At 49.0% G+C, this 19,738-nt stretch overlaps 1 protein-coding gene across 1 annotated transcript; it reads right to left on the bottom strand.

The window, feature by feature from the left end:
- Window positions 1-37: 37 nt before the first annotated feature.
- On the bottom strand, window positions 38-18,933 carry CDKL1 (cyclin dependent kinase like 1). The gene is made up of 9 exons (XM_005231579.3): window positions 18,383-18,933; window positions 12,220-12,341; window positions 9,831-9,903; window positions 7,449-7,539; window positions 6,317-6,517; window positions 3,387-3,469; window positions 2,811-2,867; window positions 2,032-2,187; window positions 38-1,084 (listed from the first exon to the last, which is right to left on the bottom strand). The coding sequence occupies exons 1-9, from the start codon at window positions 18,548-18,550 to the stop codon at window positions 977-979; spliced, it is 1,059 nt and encodes a 352-aa protein (XP_005231636.1). The 5' UTR covers window positions 18,551-18,933; the 3' UTR covers window positions 38-976.
- Window positions 18,934-19,738: the final 805 nt, after the last annotated feature.

Raw genomic sequence — 19,738 nt, 5'->3', positions numbered from 1 at the left:
GCTCAGTAGTAAAACTTTATACAGTCAAACACATCAGTAAAATGATAAGAACAGCTACATTTGTTTTATTCAAAATCAATACAATATTACATCCTGAGATTACACACAACCCAAGAATCATTCTAATACAAATGCTTAGGTAGAATTCCTGCCCGTGTCTGGCCAATGTTATAAATTATACTCATGAATTATTTTTGACAAAACCAATTTCTGTAAAGCTACAGGCAAGTGACTTCGCCACTGACAGGAACAGCAAATAAAAACAACCTCCTAATGCAAGGAAGAAACACACAGGAGAAGCTCTGAAAAGGCTAAAGAAAGAACAGGTTTTATTGTTTATATGTTCTCCTCCTGGTAACCGTGCCTGTCGAGCCGTCCATTAAGTCAGTCATTGCCGATACTTTGTGATCTATAAATGCAGCATGCAAGACAGACGTATCTTTAAAGCAGTTGGGTAGTCTCTCGGGCTTGGCGCCACAAGCACATCTGTCTTCTGCTCACATAGGCAACACATTTACCATTCCTTGTGGGATCAGTGACTTAGTCCCAGTCTGAAGCAGTATTACTGTTTTGACACAGCGGGACTCTGATTTATTTGGCAAGGCTGCAATTCTTCTGCCAAGTCTGAAACATGGGTGATAGCTAGGCGAGAGATTTTAAATTCACACGGTAAACACTGGGTTGCAGTAATCCTGAACCAGTATACAGTGGCAAACCCAGTATACAATCATGAACCAGTATATAATCATGAATTAAAGCAAAACAAATGTATTTTCCTTTGTACGCAGAACACTGACTAACAAGAGCTTGGCATTCTCTCTGTGCATCACTTCTGTTAGTGACCAAGGGTATGTTACTTTATAGACCATTTTCTGACGAACATGTTTTAATTTTGTTTTCCACCACATATCCTCCTTTTATAAATTCTGAACAACTTGAACTTTGAACAATAAATAGTTTTTAATCTGCCATCTGGTTAGATGTTAGGGAAATGGTAGTTTGATTTCCTTGTTTTGCAGCAGTGCTTCTTGCTGTCCAAAGCTGGTAGAACATTGCTACTGGTTAACTGAGGCAGGTACTGTAACTAAAGGGAAAGTTACATAGTTTGTATTTGTATGAAATGAGACTAAAACATACATTTGATTTTTCAAATGGGATATAAACTATAAAACTATTCATACTGTAATCCTGTACTTTTTCTAACTAAGAGTCGGGGATCTGGGGTTCTGCAACTGGACTGCAACCAGAACAGCTCATTGCAGGTATTTCTTCCAGTCATCCAGGGCAAGAAAAAAAAAACACCTGCTGTTATAGCCTATGTCACAGAAATGGAAAAGGCGAGTCAGTCTGATCCAGGAATTTATACGCTGTAGCAGTTCTCCATCCTACACCTCCAACTTCCCTGCACGTTACCAGTTCAGTGTTACAGCTGTCATGGGGAATGTGGCTCACAGGAAGAAAGAACTGCTGACTGACTCTCATAATGAGGCTGGATTTGGAGACTTGGGCTGGCGTCTGGAAAGACTGAAGCGACAGGGAGAGACATTTGCTTGGCAACTCCAGCTGCAGAAACACCCAGGGCATTGTGTAACGTCTGGAACCAAGTAAGGGATCACATCCCATCAGCAGTTACAAATGGAACTGGGCATTTTTGCCATCTCCATAATTTGGGTTTCAAAAGCACCAGAAAGATCCCAAAGAACTCCAAATTAAACCAGCCACGCAAGCCCATCCAGTTTGTTCAGCTATCCTGTGTCAGGAACAGACAATCCTGGATAAACCTGATCTTTCACATCACCGTGCTGCTAATCCACAGTGACTCGATGGAGCTGCAGTGCAGAACTGTTTCTACCGAGTTGCTCTTTAGCCAGGAGGTTCGTTTTCTCCTCAGGGTAAAATGAGTATCGGTCCTGCACTGGAGCTGCCTCTCACCGTTAGCTGCCAGCATAAGCCCACCTCCTGGGAGCTACACACAGAGAACCAGTCCCTTCCCTCGGCACAGTACGGTAACTACCGCTATGAAAACCTTACCCCTGGCATGTGCTTCCGAGTCAGCCTGGCGGGTTTCCGAGCTGTTTTTTCATGTTCTTTCCCCAGATCCACCACCTCCCTAATGCTGTCAAAATAGGGATGCTGCAGCAGCTGCTCACATGTCTGCCGCTCCGCAGGGTCCATACACAGGCAACCCTTAGAAAAGATGAAGTAAAGGATCACACAAAACACTCACAAACAGGTCTGCACAACTCCAGCTACTTGCCATAGCCAATGCATATTCGCACAGATACGGGTGGTAATTTTTTTAAAGTAGATTTCAAGAGTGGCTTTTCAGAGTCAGCATGAAGCTTGCAAAGCAGCCAAGGCTGAACAGTTGCCACAAGGCAGTAATAGAAATGGCAGCTAGAGGTTCAGTTACAACTGTATGGTGGAGCAAACCATCAAGCCTCAAATACCAGTTAAGACCACAGCTTGTATTCGAACTAGAACAACTGTCTTAAACATGGCACTAGCCATGCTGTTCCAGTGTTCAGTGTCGCTAGTGCTCTCCACAGCGTTAATGTCTCCATCCTCACAGTTTCCATGCACTGCATCTTAGTAAGGGAATAATAAGTTTTCCACCTCCATGGTAAAAATGAATGGGTTAGAGAGGAGTGTATTGAAAGTCCTCTCCAAATCCTCTCCAGCTGTATTTTTCAATGAATCTCTGATAATTCAGTAGCTAACTCTCAAACCGTTTACCAGCTGATAAGCAAAACTGACTGTGTTTGCTAAGTCTCACTGCAGAGCTCCTCCACTAGCTGCAGTTTTCTTACCTTCATGAGAGCTAAAGCAGAGTATGAAATACTAGGGAATTTCATTTCTAATGGTTCCTGGAGGGAAAAAAAAACAGCGAGTACTCATATTAGTAAGCTTTCATTCATTGGGGTACAGAGAACCAGCTTTCCATAGCAACATGACCTGTACCTCACATCACAAAATGCATCATCTGGCACGTCATTTCTTAGGGAAGAGCTGCCTGGCGTTACTGAGGATGGGCAGACTGGCCATTGTGCCACCAGAAGCACAGGAGATGAAGCACGTGTTTGACTCTTTTACAGAGGGTATCAGCTAAAACACCATGAGAGGGGCTCAGCCACCTCCAGATAATATTCTAGTGTACACTGGCAAAGTAGAGGGAAAAGCTTTTGGTCAGGGAAAAAATGCTGCCCCGCAAAGGACTGGTCAAGCTGAGCAAGTGAGGCTTTTCCAGCTCTACTTCCAAAGCAGACAGCACCGGGTGAAAACCAGCAGGAACATTTCTCTGTGCGAACACCAGTCTCCCTATCACTGCAGCGAGATTGCTGGTTAGTGTTAGGCTCAAGGGAAGTGCGGGTGGAGGGAGTTCTTACCATGCTCTCTGGGTCTGGAATTCTTACCCCACTGAAGAACTGGTTGGTGCTGAACACTTGCTGGTGCCTGGGAATAAGATCCCCTTTGATCAAGAATAAAAAAAAATAAAGTCAGATTAATGTGCTGTTTTTACAGTGCCTGCATTGAACAAGCTTATATCCTCTGACAAGGCCGACACCATCTGAGAGAACATCTAAAGAGATGGAGTGCCAGCAAGCCAGCCGACGCAACATTCTTTTGTGGAAACTAACATCCGCCTGGGACATCAGTGATCCCACAGCTGTGTGACTGCTGAGTGAGAGGCCGGGCCACACAGCTCCAACTGCCTGCAGTCACAACTGCCCAGGGCCTCGTGCTGTAAATAGCTCAAAGAAATCCAGCTGGTGGGTGCAGTTTTTGGAGCAGGAGTACCCAGCTACTGTGCATCTTCTAGACTCTGAGTTTCTGTGCTGTGCAGCAAACTGGCTTTTAAGAACCATGGCTGCTATAGCTGGGGGCCTTGTAAAATACATATTTCTATGCATCCCCCTGTGCCAAATGCCTAGATCCTGTCGCTGCACTATTTGGGCAACTGCAAATTTGGATTTGCATTAGCAAAAAGACCCCTTGGCAGAACACCAGGGACTGAGGTGGGCAAGGCACGAAGTTGCACAAATGTGTCCGCTGTGTGCCAGCACTCGTAACTCTGCTGAGCGCTGGCCCAACTCAGGATCCGTGTGTCGGTGAGCCGGGGAACGTGCCTCAGCATCATAGCTAGAGGGTGCTGTGCAAACACCTACCAGGACCTGGAACTCCAGCCATGCCACAGCACTGAGCCTCAGCCAGGGATCCTTCCCAAAGCGTTAAGCAAGATCAGAGCAGCAAACACGCTCCCCTGCTCACATCAGACATGGACCAGCCCTGGCCTCTGATGAGTAACTGGCAGGAGCTGCTGTTTGTTTTGGAGGTGGCTGCACGGCAGCGTGGGCACGCTTTGTTGGCATGCTCTCTCAGAGGGAGGGCGAGCAGGACTCTGCTGGCCTGCTCTCCACTAACCCTGTGTTTCAGCAGTTTCAAAGGAAAAGGGTTCCCAAGAGGCAGCCTGGCTGCATAAACAGTCGTGTCTTCTCTGACTGCTGGAGGGGGACAGGCTAACCACAAGTGTTCCAGCCTCATTCAAATTTAACTCATACTGAGTGAGATTTTTTGTACGCTCCTGAAGATACTGTACAGAACAGAGCTGAAATGCACCACCAACAGGAACATGCTGTACTTTTTCCCCAGTGCAGCTTCATGGCCCCTTTTTTGAAGCTTAGAGAAGTTTGGAGCAAGCAAAATGTTAAAAATCAAATCCATCACAGAAGAGACGGTACAATAGCCAATCTACCATAACTACACAGCTTTGACCAAAGAGCTTTTCTTGGTAAAGGCTGTCTCAGTCCATCACCTGGATCAAAAGGGAATTTTTTCTGGCTGCAACCTATCATTAAAAATAAACTATAACTTACCTAACACCGGCATAAATGTATTCTGGAGGATGAAGTAATCAACATTGAACTATTTTTCTAGCTAAGGAGCTCATCTGTTCAAAGCCATTAGTTACCTTTATAGTTTTATAAACTGCTCAGTAAAAATTACACTTCTCAGTTCATTACAGCAAATTTCAATTAAAAGTGAGGGGTTGTTCCTTTCGACCCCAGAAATCAGACGTTACACACCAAGATCAAATAGAAGCAATGAGACTGGACTAATTTAAGTGTTATGTGGGTAATGGCTCTTTTATTTAACCTCTGTTCCAATTCCAGAGTGGCTCCTAAAATTCCTTGGTGAATAAAGACAAGTGGAACAGACAAACATCAGTTCACATACTCTTTCCCGAGCACACAGCCATCAACAGACACCGGCAATGTTTACAAGACCTCCAAAGCTGTGATAAACTAAATCCAACTATTTGTTATCTAGAGGCAGGGACCACTTTGCTTGGTACCAAACCCTGAAAAATACCTGGATCTTTCAGACCTTTATGCAAAACATTCCCAATCCGTTTTGATACAGACACCCTGTTTTTCCATCTGTGTAGAGACAGCTGCAGATGTGGAAAGGCCAGCAGCAGAGGCAGGTGTTTCTCTGCCTCCTGTGGTGCCGGCCTGGTGCTCAGCACACGCCAGCAGTCACTGAGCCACCCCAGAGGACCAGGAGGGGCATCTGGTGGTCACCTAACACATCGTTCATCTTTCTTAAACTGCCCAGCACTAGACACAGCTTCCCAGAGGCCACTGCTGCTAAAGGGAGTGGAAGGATGGTTTCAAGCAGTTTGCAGCACAGATCCTGCTTACGCAGGCTGGTCTGTTGCAAGCCTTTTAGCTGCAGCCTGGCACTGCTGGCTCATACAAGCTGAAACCAATTCTGCCCCACAGATCTTTTTCTAAAGAACAGTCACCACCTACGTGGATGCCAACTGTGTTTCCCCAGATCGTGCCAGGACCTGCAGCAACATCTGTTACTCCAACTACACAACCTCCTAACAAGACAGAATCAGAGAATCGTTCAGGTTGGAAAAGACCTTTAAGATCACTGAGTCCAACTGTTAATCCAAGGCCAAGGCCACCGTTAAACTGTGTCCCTAAGCTCCACATCTACAAGTCTTTTAAATAGCTCCAGGGATGGTGACCCAACTCTTCCCTGAACGTACATGGAATAATGTGAAATGGTTCTTTAAAGAATAATAGATGTGCATGTTTAAGTCATGCCAGGAAAACCCAGCTCCCTTTTAAGGACAGCAACACCTCAAATAAGCCAGCACCTACTAAAGGAAGAGATCCACTGGGTAAATTCACCTCCTGGCTAACCCTGACTCCCACCACAGGGGGAAGTCCTCCTAGGCAAGCTCTAGTCCTGCCAGAGGCTCCAGGAAGGCCGGGGTTCTGACCAGTGCAGAGGGGACACTTACCAAGGGTTCTCCGGATGAGGTACAGCTGGTCGACATCAGACTTGCCAGGCCACAGCGGAGCCCCAGAGAGCAGCTCTGCAAAGACACAGCCTATCGCCCACACGTCCACGGGAGGGCCGTACTGTGTGTCTCCCACAAGTAACTCTGGAGAGCGGTACCACCTGGTAGCCACGTAGTCTGTGTAATAATCACTTGGACCAGCTAGGTTGGGGTCAGAAAGGAGAGAAACAAACAGGAATGTGGGATCAGAACGATGCAGACAGGCTGCCGTCAGTTTTTACACATGCTGGGGCACCTCCTGGGCAGGCAAAAGCTACAGGAACAGGATGAGTCACTGGCCACTAGCAGAACCCAACTTTGGAAACAAGATTTGACAAAAATCAAGACCATATTTTTCTCCAAATGAAAATATGCAGAGCGGCACAGCAGGGCTCTGCACCAGCCAGTGGTCAGTTCTCAAAGCCCACATGATTTGTCTGAACAAGAGCTAAAAAAAAAAAAACCAACAAATTAGGGGGTTTATTTACAATGGAAAATGTGAAGCCATCGTTTGCAGAGACAGCACCTTCTGCCAGAGGGGCTCCTCCTGCCAGGGAACTCCAGCTGTGTCTCCAGCATTGCATAAGCAATGTCCGGGAAGCTCCGAGATGCCCAAGGCTGGCTTCCATCTACCAGTGCCAGCAGCACCAGAAGGGAGCTCAGATGGAGTTTGTTACGGGGCACTTGGCATCCTGGTGTCTGGGCTAGCTCCCTTGAGGCTGGTTTGGGGACCTCTGCCCAGCCTTTAGCAGAGCTTCTCCAGCCTTTATTTAGGATGACTACACGTGCATGAAGGACATGTGTGTGGGGGTTTTTTGGGTGTTTGAAAGCCTGATCCTACACTTCATTAGAGCTTTCAAGTGTTAACAGTCTAAGCCAGGGGTCCTCAAACTACAGCCCGCGGGCTGGACACGGCCCCCAGGGTCCTCAATCCGGCCCTGGTATTTACAGACACCCCCCCACCCCGCCCCCGCCGGGGGTTGCGGGGGGAAACCAAGCAGCCGCAGATGACTGCCTGCCACTTCATCCGCGCACCAGCCCCCTGTTTAAAAAGTTTGAGGACCCCTGGTCTAAGCAGAGAGTCGGCACTCACTCAGTATACGAGCAAACCCGAAGTCACAAAGTTTGATGACCGAGTGCTTTGTTATCAGGATGTTTTCTGGCTTTACATCTCGGTGGATGCACTGGAAACAGAAAAAAACAAGGTTAGAAGCAAGTATTTAACCTAGCCTTCAGATAAAGAACCTCTTAATTCAGCCACATACCCCTTGCACATTGTGCCAGGCAATAATTTCTGCTGAAAGAGAAGATGAAAGGATTTCTTAACAGCAGCTAAAGCCACATCCTGCTGGGCAGGACAATCACCCTGCCCGCACCCCACCTTTGGGACGAGTCGCTGTACAGGCTCCCAGCTTCAGCTGCATAGCTCTGTATGACTTGGACAACTCTGAGTCAGCTCCCCAGAACCAGCTGGGAACCTGCTAGGAGGAGGAGCGAGGTTTGCATAGCAAAGACCTTTGTTAACCTGGCACTCTGCAAATGCAACTCACTTGATACAGCGATGTCCAACACACTCCTGAAAAAGGACTCAGTTTTGCAAATATGTGGGGAGATCCTAATGAGAAGTGCGTGGGTCCTCTGGGATCAGTTCCTGGACAAAGTCCATGAACTGTTTACTGATAAGCTAGTAGACAAGCAAATTATTTTGCTGGCAGAGCTCACAGATTAGATGAATGCTACGGTTTAGATGTGGGACTTTATCTATCCTTGTAGATGCCAGAGCATGCCTGGTATTCCCTCTACTCAGCACAGATGAGACACAGCAGGAGTTGCGTGTCCACCTTTGGGATCCTCAGTAGAGGAAAGACATAGGCATACTGGAGTGACTCCGGTGAAGGGCCGCTACAATAAGGGGTTGGGGTATCTGACATCCAAGGAGAGGATGAGGCAGCTGGGACCATCATTCAACCTGGAGAAGAGAAGGCTCAGGCAGGATCTTATCAATGTGCATAAATACCTGATGGGAAGAAGTGAAGAAGACCAAGCCAGGCTCTCCTCACTGCTGCCCAGTGAAAGGATGAGAGGCAATGGGCAGAAACTGAACACACAGGAAACTCCATTTAAACATAAGCTATTTTTTTTTTGGTTTTTTTTTTTTTTTTTACTGTGAGGGTGGCCAAACACCCAAACAGGTTGTCCAGAGCCTGTGAAGACTCCATCCTCAGAGATACTCAAACCTTTACTGGAAAAGTTTCTGAGTGGCCTGCTCTAGCTGACCCAGTTCGAGGGGGAGGGCTGGACTAGATGATCTCCAAAGGTCCCTTCCAACAACGGTAATTCTGTGGTTCTTGCGAGGTGACCTTGCTTGCTGAAGGTTCTCAGGAATTGAATTTGGGCTTGGCAAAGATTTTCTGCTGATCAAACTAGCAAAGACTTTAATTTCTTCTACATGTGTATAAAAGGTGTGCTCTACTGAAATCACCAGCATCTAGCTCACATTGTGTCCCCCCTACCATCACCTCATCGCAAACACCTGGACTTTTCCTAGTTAAGCTGGTGGTAAATTATTGTGCCTTCTCTTGAGGACTGAAATGTTGCTTGTTAAACAGTGTCACGGAGTTCTAAAGGGCAGCTGCATAAAACCTCATTACCTGTGATCTACAGCAGGTCAGACTGCAGCATCTCATTGTTCCCTCTGTTTTAAAACTTCATTAAATCTTTCGGACTGAATGGGGGAACAGAAAAAAAAAAGCAAAACAACAATTCTTGGAAGCAGGACAGACCTATGGCCAAGTTCCTGCAGCTCAACTGGACGTAATTCTCCCAAAAAAGACAAAACACCCATTGCAGAGCGATCTCCTGCCCGACTCTTAAATCTCAAACATTGGCAGATGAACAAAACCAAAGACAATCACAGCAAAGTTTGCCTGAAGAACTTCTCCAAAATGCTCCTTTCCTTCTCTGCTTCTTAAAGCATCCCCACCGCTTTCTACAAAATACTTGTCACGCATGCACCACACATCTCCCCCCAGTAAGCAGAGGAGGGGTTGTAAAACCGGTTTACTGTATAATTTTTGAAACCTTTTAACTGGTGTCCTGATTCAAAGCCTACGACTATCAACAAAAGGACTTCCTGTGAAACCAGGAGCAGTTTGCTCAGGTCTCAGATGATGAGACCTTAAGCATTTTCCAAATATCAGTTGTAACGCATGGCACAGGGAATGCACAAGGATGTATTCCTGTTCAGCCTGGAAGCTTGTCTCAGGTCATTAATGCAAATCATTCCTTGACAGCAAACCCAAGGGACCTGCAAATGCAGCTGTTGTGGGTACACACTAATATTTTAGCTGTTTCCTGTTGAAAAACTGAAATTTCATCTGACTTTGTGCCATGAAAGCTCTGTAAAGAGCAACAGAATCTCCACCTCCTCCAAGACCACGTTACAGCAATTGTTAGTGCTGTTTAGGGCACTTACATTGTGTTTATGGCAGAAGTTCACAGCTTGGAGGGTCTGCCAGGTTATGCTCTTCACTAGATGCTCCGGCACCCTGTTTGAAAAAAGCACATTTTTATTTTGGTAATTAAAAATAACTTCACTATTACAGGAAAAAGGAAGAGGAGGCCTTTGAGTGCTAACATCGTACAGGGATGTCTAAGCAAAACCATCAGGGACCAAGCCAGAAAACTCAGAGGAAAAACACTAGGTGCATTTTCTGGCTATAAATAAGTTACAAGAAATATGTAATAACCCTCAATTCGTTGACCTTCCACTGCAGGGAACCAGTCATGCTGGAGTGCTGATGGTGGAGCCTGTTGGTGCCTCTTCCCATGCTTCAGAGCTGAGGCTGAGCTCTCTCTGCACAAAGCAGTGCTCTCCTGTGAGGTTACCCTTCAAACATCACAGGACCATCGACAGGAACATCAACACCATTTCCAAATCCAGTCAGTGCAATAAGATACAAGGATTTACGGCAGCTAAGAGCATGCCAGTGTCTGGTACCACTCAGTCACAGCCAGCACGAGGCCTGCCAACTGGTGACCACACATCAGTGCGTGCAAGTCTGTGTCAAACCCTGTCTTGTGGCTGTGCTTAGTGTCCACAATTCCTGGCAATCCTCCTGAAATGCCAGCAAGCATATCTGCCTCTGCAGCTGCTCAGAGATGAGGTGGAGCGTCCATGGTATAGATGCGTGACTTGCAATGCTTGTCATGTCATTGATTGTCCAGAGTGGAGAGCTGACCAAAATGGGACGGGGAAGGACATTCCTACAAGAATATAAAGCTCTACTTTGGTTTGCATCTCCTCTCCCCTCCAACGTCTGGCAAACACTCCAGAGAAAGAAAAGCTCTGTTAAAGATCCACCCTCCTCTCCTCTCCTTCAGTCACTGTGCAAGAGTTCTTAAACTTCCTTGGCTGTATGTGACTGTCTTCAACAACCCCAGGAAAGGCAGAGGCGACAATCTTGGCACTTTCAAGCTCAAATACAATTTTATTTCCTGTGTTTAATGCTGAAAACCTTCTGATTCATCATAAAGAAAAAACCCCACAAAGACTAAACTAAAACAATATGCAGGAAGCCTGGCTTTTCTTGAAGGCACCTTCTGTTGTCAGCACTGAAGGTCTTGTGCTGACACTGCTGTTGCAGTGCTAGCTGCCTTGCGGAAACATCCTAGAATGATGACAGTGCTGCACTGACAGCCTGACAAGGGGATGAAGTTGGTCTGCAAAGAGGTGTGTGCCCACCCACCTTAATCCTGACCACAAAAGACTACCTGTGGTAGCGAAGATCAAAAGCAAAGTATGCAACCAGGCATGACATGTTTGTTCACACTGGGACTGTTCTGATGAATAGAAAGCAAATGTGAAGTATTTTCTTCAATGAGGGTTATCCATCCTCTCTTCAGATTCCAGGTGAACAGGTTCAAACTGGGATGAAAGCTGCTTACCAGCTCACAAAACCATTTGCTATCAGCATGCTCCATTTTCCTAGAGCTCCAGGTCAGGGAGAAAGAAAATAACAGGTTCTTGTTTACTCAACCCCCAATTAGTCTCCTGCAGGCAATTCATTTAGCTCCAGGCCTGTAAAATGATTTATGAACTTCTGCTTAGCATTTCCACAGCACCAAGTCACTGTGAAAAATTAAGGACAATGTATTTAGTGGGAGTGTCATTTATAATGTGTCAAAAGAACAAACCCTGTCCTGGAGAATGTTCCTTCTGCCGGTGTAGCTCAACTTTGTGCAAGCGCCTGTTTAAAGAACAGGGCATCTGACCTGGGAGTTCACTGAGGCTGTGCAGGCACAACTCCCAGTAACTCCTGCTAACCAGCACATGCTCCTTAGCACTGCAGTGTGGCTAGAAGCCACTGGTCAGTCATACAGATCATCACTGACATCACTGCAGACATTTGGGTGCTCAATGACATGCCCCAGTGCCCCAGCCTGGGTCTGCACAGCCATGGGGGGTCTGCACACACCGGGGGAGCAGCAGGAAGGAGCGCTGCATGCCCCTAGCCCACCTGTCCAGCTCACCCAGCAGTTCTAACCCCTTTGCAGGGAGACACAAGATGATCCCAAGCCGCTTGGATTTGCTGCTGTCAAACCAGCCAAAGATCACCCAAACGCTCAGGCTCAGCCTTCCAGTCTCCTTGGTGAGTAGCACTGTGCTGGAGCACGCATGGGCTCATACGCAATTCTTTTGGAGGTCGCTGCTAAAACCACAGTAACAGCAAGTCCTGGGCACTGGGCTGAGAAACCTATCCTGTAATTAATGAAATTCCTCTGAAAACACTGCAGAGCAGCAACGACATGGACACTCCCTGACTCCTTTGCTCAAAGCTCCCAGCAAGAGACAGGCCACTCACCCCTGGGGGTGCTTGTCCAGCTCATGAAGAACTGTGTGGTCGCAGTATTCGAAGACCAGATGCAGTTTCCGTTTCCTCCTGAACACTTCCAGCAGGTTCACCAGGTTGGGGTGTTTCAGTTGCTGTAACACACAGTGGATGAACTGTTAGTTACTGCACAGGGGAGTGGGGTGAAGGTAGGGGGGACAGTGCTGTTGCCCACAAGGGTCTCAGTTCCTTAAGCCAAAACCTTTAATACAAGCACCGCATGACGTGAAGAAGCAGCTCAGCTACAGCTCAGCCTGTGGCGTAGTTATTTTAGGAACTGACCATGGGGAACAAGTCAGCTTGGCTTCAGTGAGTGCCTCTTAGAAAAGATGCTCATAGATAAAGAATTCATCATGGTGCCCACAGCTATTCCGGCAGCGCCTTTCATTGTACGTATCCAGCCTCTGACTGCACCGCAATAAAAAGCAGCTCTCCCTGGAAAACAGCTTGGGAAATCACACACGGTAAGAGCCTGTAGCAGGCTCTTATGTGAACATTTAGGAGAAACCAAGAGCTCCCCCGATAAGCATAGGTAAAGCATGTAGTCTCAGCATCACCAGCTCATCTGAATTCACCCATCTGGCAATAATCTTTACTGCTGCTGCTTCTTCCTCTTCCTCTCAATCCACTTCACGGGCTCGTACCAGGGGTTCCTCTCCTGCAGAGCTCAGACAGCTTCTTACCACACATAAAGCCTGAGCACAGCACGGTTATTCAAACGTGCCTTGCAAGAGGTGAGGGTGGACATTACCAGAGCTGTTCATTCCCTGTTCTTCTCCCCATATTTTGGGGGAGGACTGGGAGAGGGCTTGAACAAAAGGGCACAACACAGTGGAAAAGGAAACAAAGAAAAGCCAGACCCAGCTCGGGAATGTTAGTTCTTTTCAGATGACACATGGCACCATCCCCTCCACTTGCAGGGATCTGTATCCATGAAGGCTTTGCCTGACCAAGGCTTTAGAACAAACACATTTTAAAGCAAGGAGGCTGTAAAGGTCATTGCCTAGGAGTTAGGCTAACTCTATTTTCTAAGTGCTTCTGCGTCATGGGGAAAAGCCTGCAGAGGAGAAGGAAGGTGAGGGTCAAGACTACAGAAAACTGTAAGGGAGCCTCAACTGAGGAATGCAGCTGTTTGAGGAAGCACCCAGTTAACCCCAAGGTGAAGGATCACTGAAATCCATGACTTGAATCCTGGGGTTAACCAGTGAGCTTCAGTAAAAGAGCAGGTACCCCCACACCTCACTGCCAGCCTGTCACGAGTAGGAGGGACATGGCCAGGGGTCATTTCAGTGCTCCAGTGGGCACTCTATGGGATCCTTCGGAAAATGTAATTTTATTCAGGCATGTCACTGTAAAAGCTCCTTGCAAAGAGAGACCTTCCAGGGAGCTCACTGCCTCTGGGGGACGTTACACTGAACCCAAACGATACTGAGCCCATATGCCAACGCACAGGGTCCCTGTTAGTGAGCAGAAGGCGGCTATTCCCGTCCTGCAAACTAGCAGCAAGGAGCTGGTCTTTCCGAACAATGTCTCTTACCACATACGTGTCTTGCTCCTTCAGTCCTGCCCACACTGTCTAAACCGTCTGCCAGCATCAAAGACCTTGACACCCATCTGGATCAAAACTAGGTTACAACCAAGATCTTCTGACCACTTCTGTAGTCCTGCATGGTATCTGTATGCCAAGTGACTGCCCTGTCTAGCACAAGGTACCCGACAGTGCCAGCAGGGGCTATCATATGTGTATGTAACATTCGCATCAGTGTAATCTTCTCTACCCTGGCCGTGTCTCCTGACCTCACATAACAGACAGGCTTTCTCTGCACATCCTCAGCTGCTACTGAAACCATTAAACCACGAGAGGAGGCTTGTAACACCTCTCAGGCTTGGTATTTATCTAGCAGTATCTCCACTCTCATAATTTCCTTATCCACTTCACAAAAGATGATCAGATACAGAGGATGCCCTGCAAGACTGCTGGAACTCCCAGCAATGACAATTCTCCCAGAACTGTGTGCAGACCACGCCGCCTCTCCTGTTAAGCATGTTCACATTGAGCAAAGTACCTGCTTCCCATGTGCATGGTAGACAAAGCCTTGTCTGTCGGTTCAGAGTCTACCATGAAAATCAGACAGCTGCCTTCCCTCACCAGTCAAGCAGCTCCTGATAGACTGCATAAAGTGGATCCTTCCCTTTCCACGCACTTAGTGTGTCGGCATACTATGTTCTCAGAGATCAGCGATAACAGAGATAATCTGAGAGCACGCTGGGCCTCCAGCAACAACGCTGGGTAACAGGCAGCTGACTCCTCTGCTGCTCTCAGCAGATCTGCCTGCCAGCATGGGCAAACTGCTGGGCACGGCCAAGCCTGCCAGCAGGAAGGAGGACAGTAAGACAATCTCTGTAGTGCTTAGATCCCACTTTCAGAGACAGGTCAGGACGAAATAACTGCCAACTCATTGTAAAGCGAGAAGGAAGTTAAATCAACAATAATAGATTGAGATCTCTGGAAAACTTCTGGTAGTTACAGTTTGGTTGTATGAGTCAGCCTTCAGGAGGGACTTCCACTGAGCAGCCGTGCCCAGGAGACAGTCTGTCCTGGCCATCCTCACATGTGTGTGAAGTTGGGGTTTCTGGAGAGAGCAAGCTGGGCTTGGAAGCACGAGGTCTAGCTGAGCCAGGGACGCTGCGAGGGGATGCAGCTGTGCAAACAAGCTCTTGCACACACAAGAGCATGTTAACCTGCCTGTGCAAGGCCTGGAGAGGGTCCCCTCAGAGAAGTCTTGCCACAGCACCTCCCCGTGCCTTGCTCACAGCCAGCCCCCATGGCTGGGGCTCTCCAGGCTTTTGGGTTCACTGGGCCAACGTCTCTTGTGCAGGCAGACATGCACACAAAGCCACCGTAAATCTGCCAGTGACCCTAACAATGTCCCTGTCTGGCAGTGCAGTGTTCCAGAGAGCAGTTTGTAAGGCTATCAAGCTGCTGGTGGCTGGTTGCTGGCAGTACAGGGATGGGCTTCCCCTGCCTGCCCCCTGTGTGGGTGACAAGGTCATGTGTCACCCTCTGCATACAGGCCAGATGTCCTGCATGGGCTTTTCCCCAAAGTTATAACTGCTTCCGTGCTAAGATGATAGGTATTATTTTCTGGTTTGTATATGAACACAGCTTTGTGTTGTATTTTTCTCTTGTCTTTGCAACATCAGAGCTAAAAACTGCGTCAGCCTCTATGCAAAGGTTGGGGAGACAGCACCCATCTGGAAACAGCAGGCACTGATGGGTTTACACACAAATTCACCCTCTTTTCATGTATTTCCAGCTTTTCCTATGGAATCAGGATCATGCAGGGTGTTTCAAGCCTCTGCATACCACCCTGCTCTCCCACCCCACCTCCTGTTGCTCCTCACTATAAAAAGCCCTTTGTCTACAAGGTATTTACTGTGTAGAATGATAATTTATCAGGCCCTACATTTTTTACTGATGAAACACAATCTCACTACATCTTTGACAAACACTTAGCTGTTGCCTAAGCCAGGAAATACCTCAACAAACAAACAAACAAACTGTTACTATTTACAGAGAAAAAGTTGAAAAGATAGTCAAGCAGGTCTGCACTTGTCAAAATCAACAGCATCTCAGCACAGATCCAGCTACAGTGGTGTTGGCTTTGGACCCTTAAGGACGATGTGTTTACCATCTGCACTACAAGTGACTTCTGCAATGATTAATTTCCTTTTCTTTAATATTCAAATCTTAATGCATCTCCAGCATTGTTTGCTACAATGATACAGCTACATGTCATCTTTTGCTTCGGATAGGAGAAAAACTGAGGCTGCTTCTCCCCAAAACCTAACTCAAAAATAAATACGCTTTTTTCCTAAACGATGGTTCTAGGATGGCATCCAGGCTTACTTTGCTTCTTTTTGCAGCAGGTAGAGAATATATAAATGCTCAATAAAAGACAAGACGATAGCACAAAGAGATTTTGGGGAAAAAAATATCAGAAATACTGTAGCCTGCTGAAACCTTGCACTTGATTGTAAATCTGAAAGTTACTTGATTCTCAGCAAGCAAATTAAGCTAACTTGATGGAAGGGAACATCGAGTACAATGAGTATCAACTGCTGCAATGTAAATATCAACAGGCAGGGAGGTCTGGGAACCAGAGACCGAGGGATTAGGAATTTTGGGAAAGAAGTTTTAAACAAAATGGAACATCTTTCTCTGCAGATTTCTGTAGGGTTTTGTTAACTCCAAAATCCTCAGTTGTTGACTGCCTACAAGAATGCATTGTATCTAATCTGAACACCATAGCTCTTGTACAAAGGAGGCCTATTGGAAGTCGATACTTAAAAATGTATATTATTATGTATAATTATATATATACATTTATAATATATAATTAACATGCTGTTAATATAGTTGTTTAATCCACTTGGTGTTTTAAAGCTATGGCTCCTCTGCACAGAAAAAAGAAAGCTGAAGATGGGAGAGATGGAGGTGTATAAAATCACGAGTACCCCGGAGAAAGTGAAAAGGGAGCAACTGTCTCCACTTCTCAGAACACGTAACCGAGGGTACCGTACGCCATCACCCAGCAGCAAGCTTATAACAAAGGAAATATTTTTTCACACAACACATTCCTAAAGTCATGGTACTCACTGCCTCAGGAAGCTATGGAGACCAAATGAATACACTGGTTTAAAAACACACAGGACAAGCTCCCAACAGTCTATGAATGTCTGTTAAGCATGAAGCAACAGGTACAATCTCTGGCTCTAAAAACTTTGCCCAGAAGCTGGGTGTGGGAAAGGAAACCTTACCCCGTCCTCTCCCTCTTTCTCCTAGGTTTCTCCTCATTTCTGCATGCTTGATGGACCCGGGGTGTAACTCACTGCAAATTGTTCCTGGGCTTTTATTTCATCAGGCAAAGAAACACTGAGTCTGAACGTGTGACCCATTTCTACATGAGGATGAACTCTCCCACAGAAGTCAAGAAAGGATCAGCAAATACAAGGTGCCGCCATGGCTCACAAGGTGCCGGTTCTGCAGTCACTTCCACGTGTGAACACCTCTGAACCTACACAGCCCCCTGCATTCAAGGCAGGGGCTGGATCCCACTGGCACATCAGGCTCTGACACTGCGGACCCCTCACAACCAGGAGCTCAGAAAGGGCATTTTAAGGAGGAGCTGGAGCAGATGTATAAAGCAGCGTGCTAGGAGAGCTGTGCCCCATGGCTGTCCCCCACCTTGTGCTACTTAGGATCACTTTCTGCTCACGTGCTTTACAGCAGCTCCAACAGCCCTCGTCCCTGGGGGGAATCCTGGGCACAGGGGGCTGCTGCCTGCCAGTCTGTTACACGGGGTGTAGCTGTGCCTGTACCAGCCGGGACATTGCTGACTCCATGGGGGACAGACCCTGGGTCAACCCTGGGTCACTCTCCCTGTACAGGGCACAGCGATGACCATGTTGATGCTCCTCCACTGCCCCAGGAGCCAGCAGGCACCAGCAGCTCGCTGCGCAGCATCTCGGCTCCCACCCGCACCAGCCCTCTCTGAAGCACAGCAGCCTGGGCCACTGAGGATGGCCTCTGTCCCAGGGCACGTCCTTGGCCAAACGGGTTGGACTTTCACTGGCAGCGGCCTTCTCCCAGGGAAACCGACTGACTTGGGCACTTTATGCACCGCTCCCTCCTGCCCCATCTCCTCATGCTGCCCCATCTCCTCACGCCACTCCATCTCCTCACGCCACTCCATCTCCTCACGCCACTCCATCTCCTCACGCCACTCCATCTCCTCACGCCGCTCCATCTCCTCACAACTGCTCCATCTCCTCACAACTGCTCCATCTCCTCATGCCTCCTCATCTCCTCACGGCTGCCATCTCCCCACACCACCCCACTTCCTCAGCCCCCCCACCTCGCACAGCTGCCCTCTCCTCACGCCCCCCCATTCCTCACGCCCCCGCCCGGCCGCTCCCTCGGGCCCCCCGGGGCTGCTGGCCGCGCTGCCGTGGCGAGGGGCAGCCCGCAGGCCCCGCGGCGGGGGCGCTGCCGTTGGCGGAGCCCACCCGGCCCAGAGCCGGAGCGAGGGGGGCGCGGAGGGCCAGCAGGGCCGGGTGCCCGCTCGCCGCCCACCTTCAGCATGCGGATCTCCCGCAGGGCGATCTTCCTGATCACCGGGTCCTCCTCGGACTCCAGGAACTTCTTAATCGCCACGATCTGGCCGGTGTCCTTGTTGCGGCACTTGAAGACGACGCCGTAGGAGCCCTCCCCGACCTTGCCCAGCTTCTCGTACCGCTCCATGGCGCGGGGCCGCCCCGCCGCAGCTCCCCCGACTCAGCGCGCCGCAGCGCCGGCCCGCCGTGCCCGCCCTCCGCCTCACTCCGCCGGGGCCGGGCCGGGGCCGGGCCCGGGGGGGTCTCCCCGGCGGGGGACGGCCTTCGCCCGGCGGCTGAGGGGACGCGCCCTCCCCGGGGCGGCGGCAGCAGCAGCGGCCCGGGGGACCCCAGCACCCGGCGGCGGGGGGCGCGGGCACCCCTCGTGGCGCTGAGCCCCCCGGCGCCTCCCCCAGGGCACCGCGCGGGCTGTACCCCCCTCCGGCGCGCCGCTTGCCCGGGGGTCTCTGCCGTTCGCTCGGTTTCCCCGCAGGGAACGCCTGCCCCGGGCCGCAGAGAGGCTGGGCCGCGGGAGGCCCTGGCGGCGGGTGCCGGGCAGTCATGGCTGCGCTGCTGCGGCTGTGGGGCGTGGCAGGCCCTGCGGTGCCCTGCGACGTCTGCCCCTGGACAGATCAAGCACCCAACCACCGACCACCTGATGAGCTTCCACCAGGAGCTGGGCCCTTTTGGCGAGCGTTTCCATCTCTTACCTCGGCATTATCACCCCTCGTCCACCCGGTCAGGGCCGTGGCTCCTTAGCCGCCCTCTCCTCCGACCCTGATGAGGGTGGGCCTTTCTGGTGGCAATTGCTTCCAGGAGCAGCTCTGGAGATCCGCGCAGACACTCTGCTCCATCTTACGCCTCCTCCTTCCCTACTCCTTTCCTGGGTGCTTCGTGAATTCTACTCAGCACAGAAGATCTATTACTTTTTCTTCCTAAGCCACATCCATCCGGGATGAGTAGTCTCCTCATGTTCTAGCTGCCACACATGCTGTCTGGTTTGGTTCTTTCCTCTGCACACTTTAAAATGGATATTCTTGTGAAAAATGTGTTCTTTGGTAGAACCATCCCGCCACTGAGATTTTCCCAGCTCTATCAAGACTTGCAATGAAAATACCCTACAAATACTATGAGCCAATTCAACAGCATTTCTAAGCTGTCCCCACGACCTGCAGAGCTGTCTCAGAGAGGCCCAAGGACTATACCACTGAGGAAGCTCCTCAAACGACAAGTAAAATGGCAGGTCAGTCCAAAATCCGAATTGCTTCCCCAGGTGATGCATACAGGCTGATGCTGAGATTTACCCACAGTGGGAACAATCTTCTACAGAGGAGGA

The sequence above is a fragment of the Falco peregrinus genome, chromosome 1 (genome assembly GCF_023634155.1).
Source record: "Falco peregrinus isolate bFalPer1 chromosome 1, bFalPer1.pri, whole genome shotgun sequence".
NCBI classification, from domain to species: domain Eukaryota; kingdom Metazoa; phylum Chordata; class Aves; order Falconiformes; family Falconidae; genus Falco; species Falco peregrinus.
The sequence above is the reverse complement of the archived record's forward strand: the minus strand, read 5'-3'. Positions and strand labels throughout refer to the sequence as shown.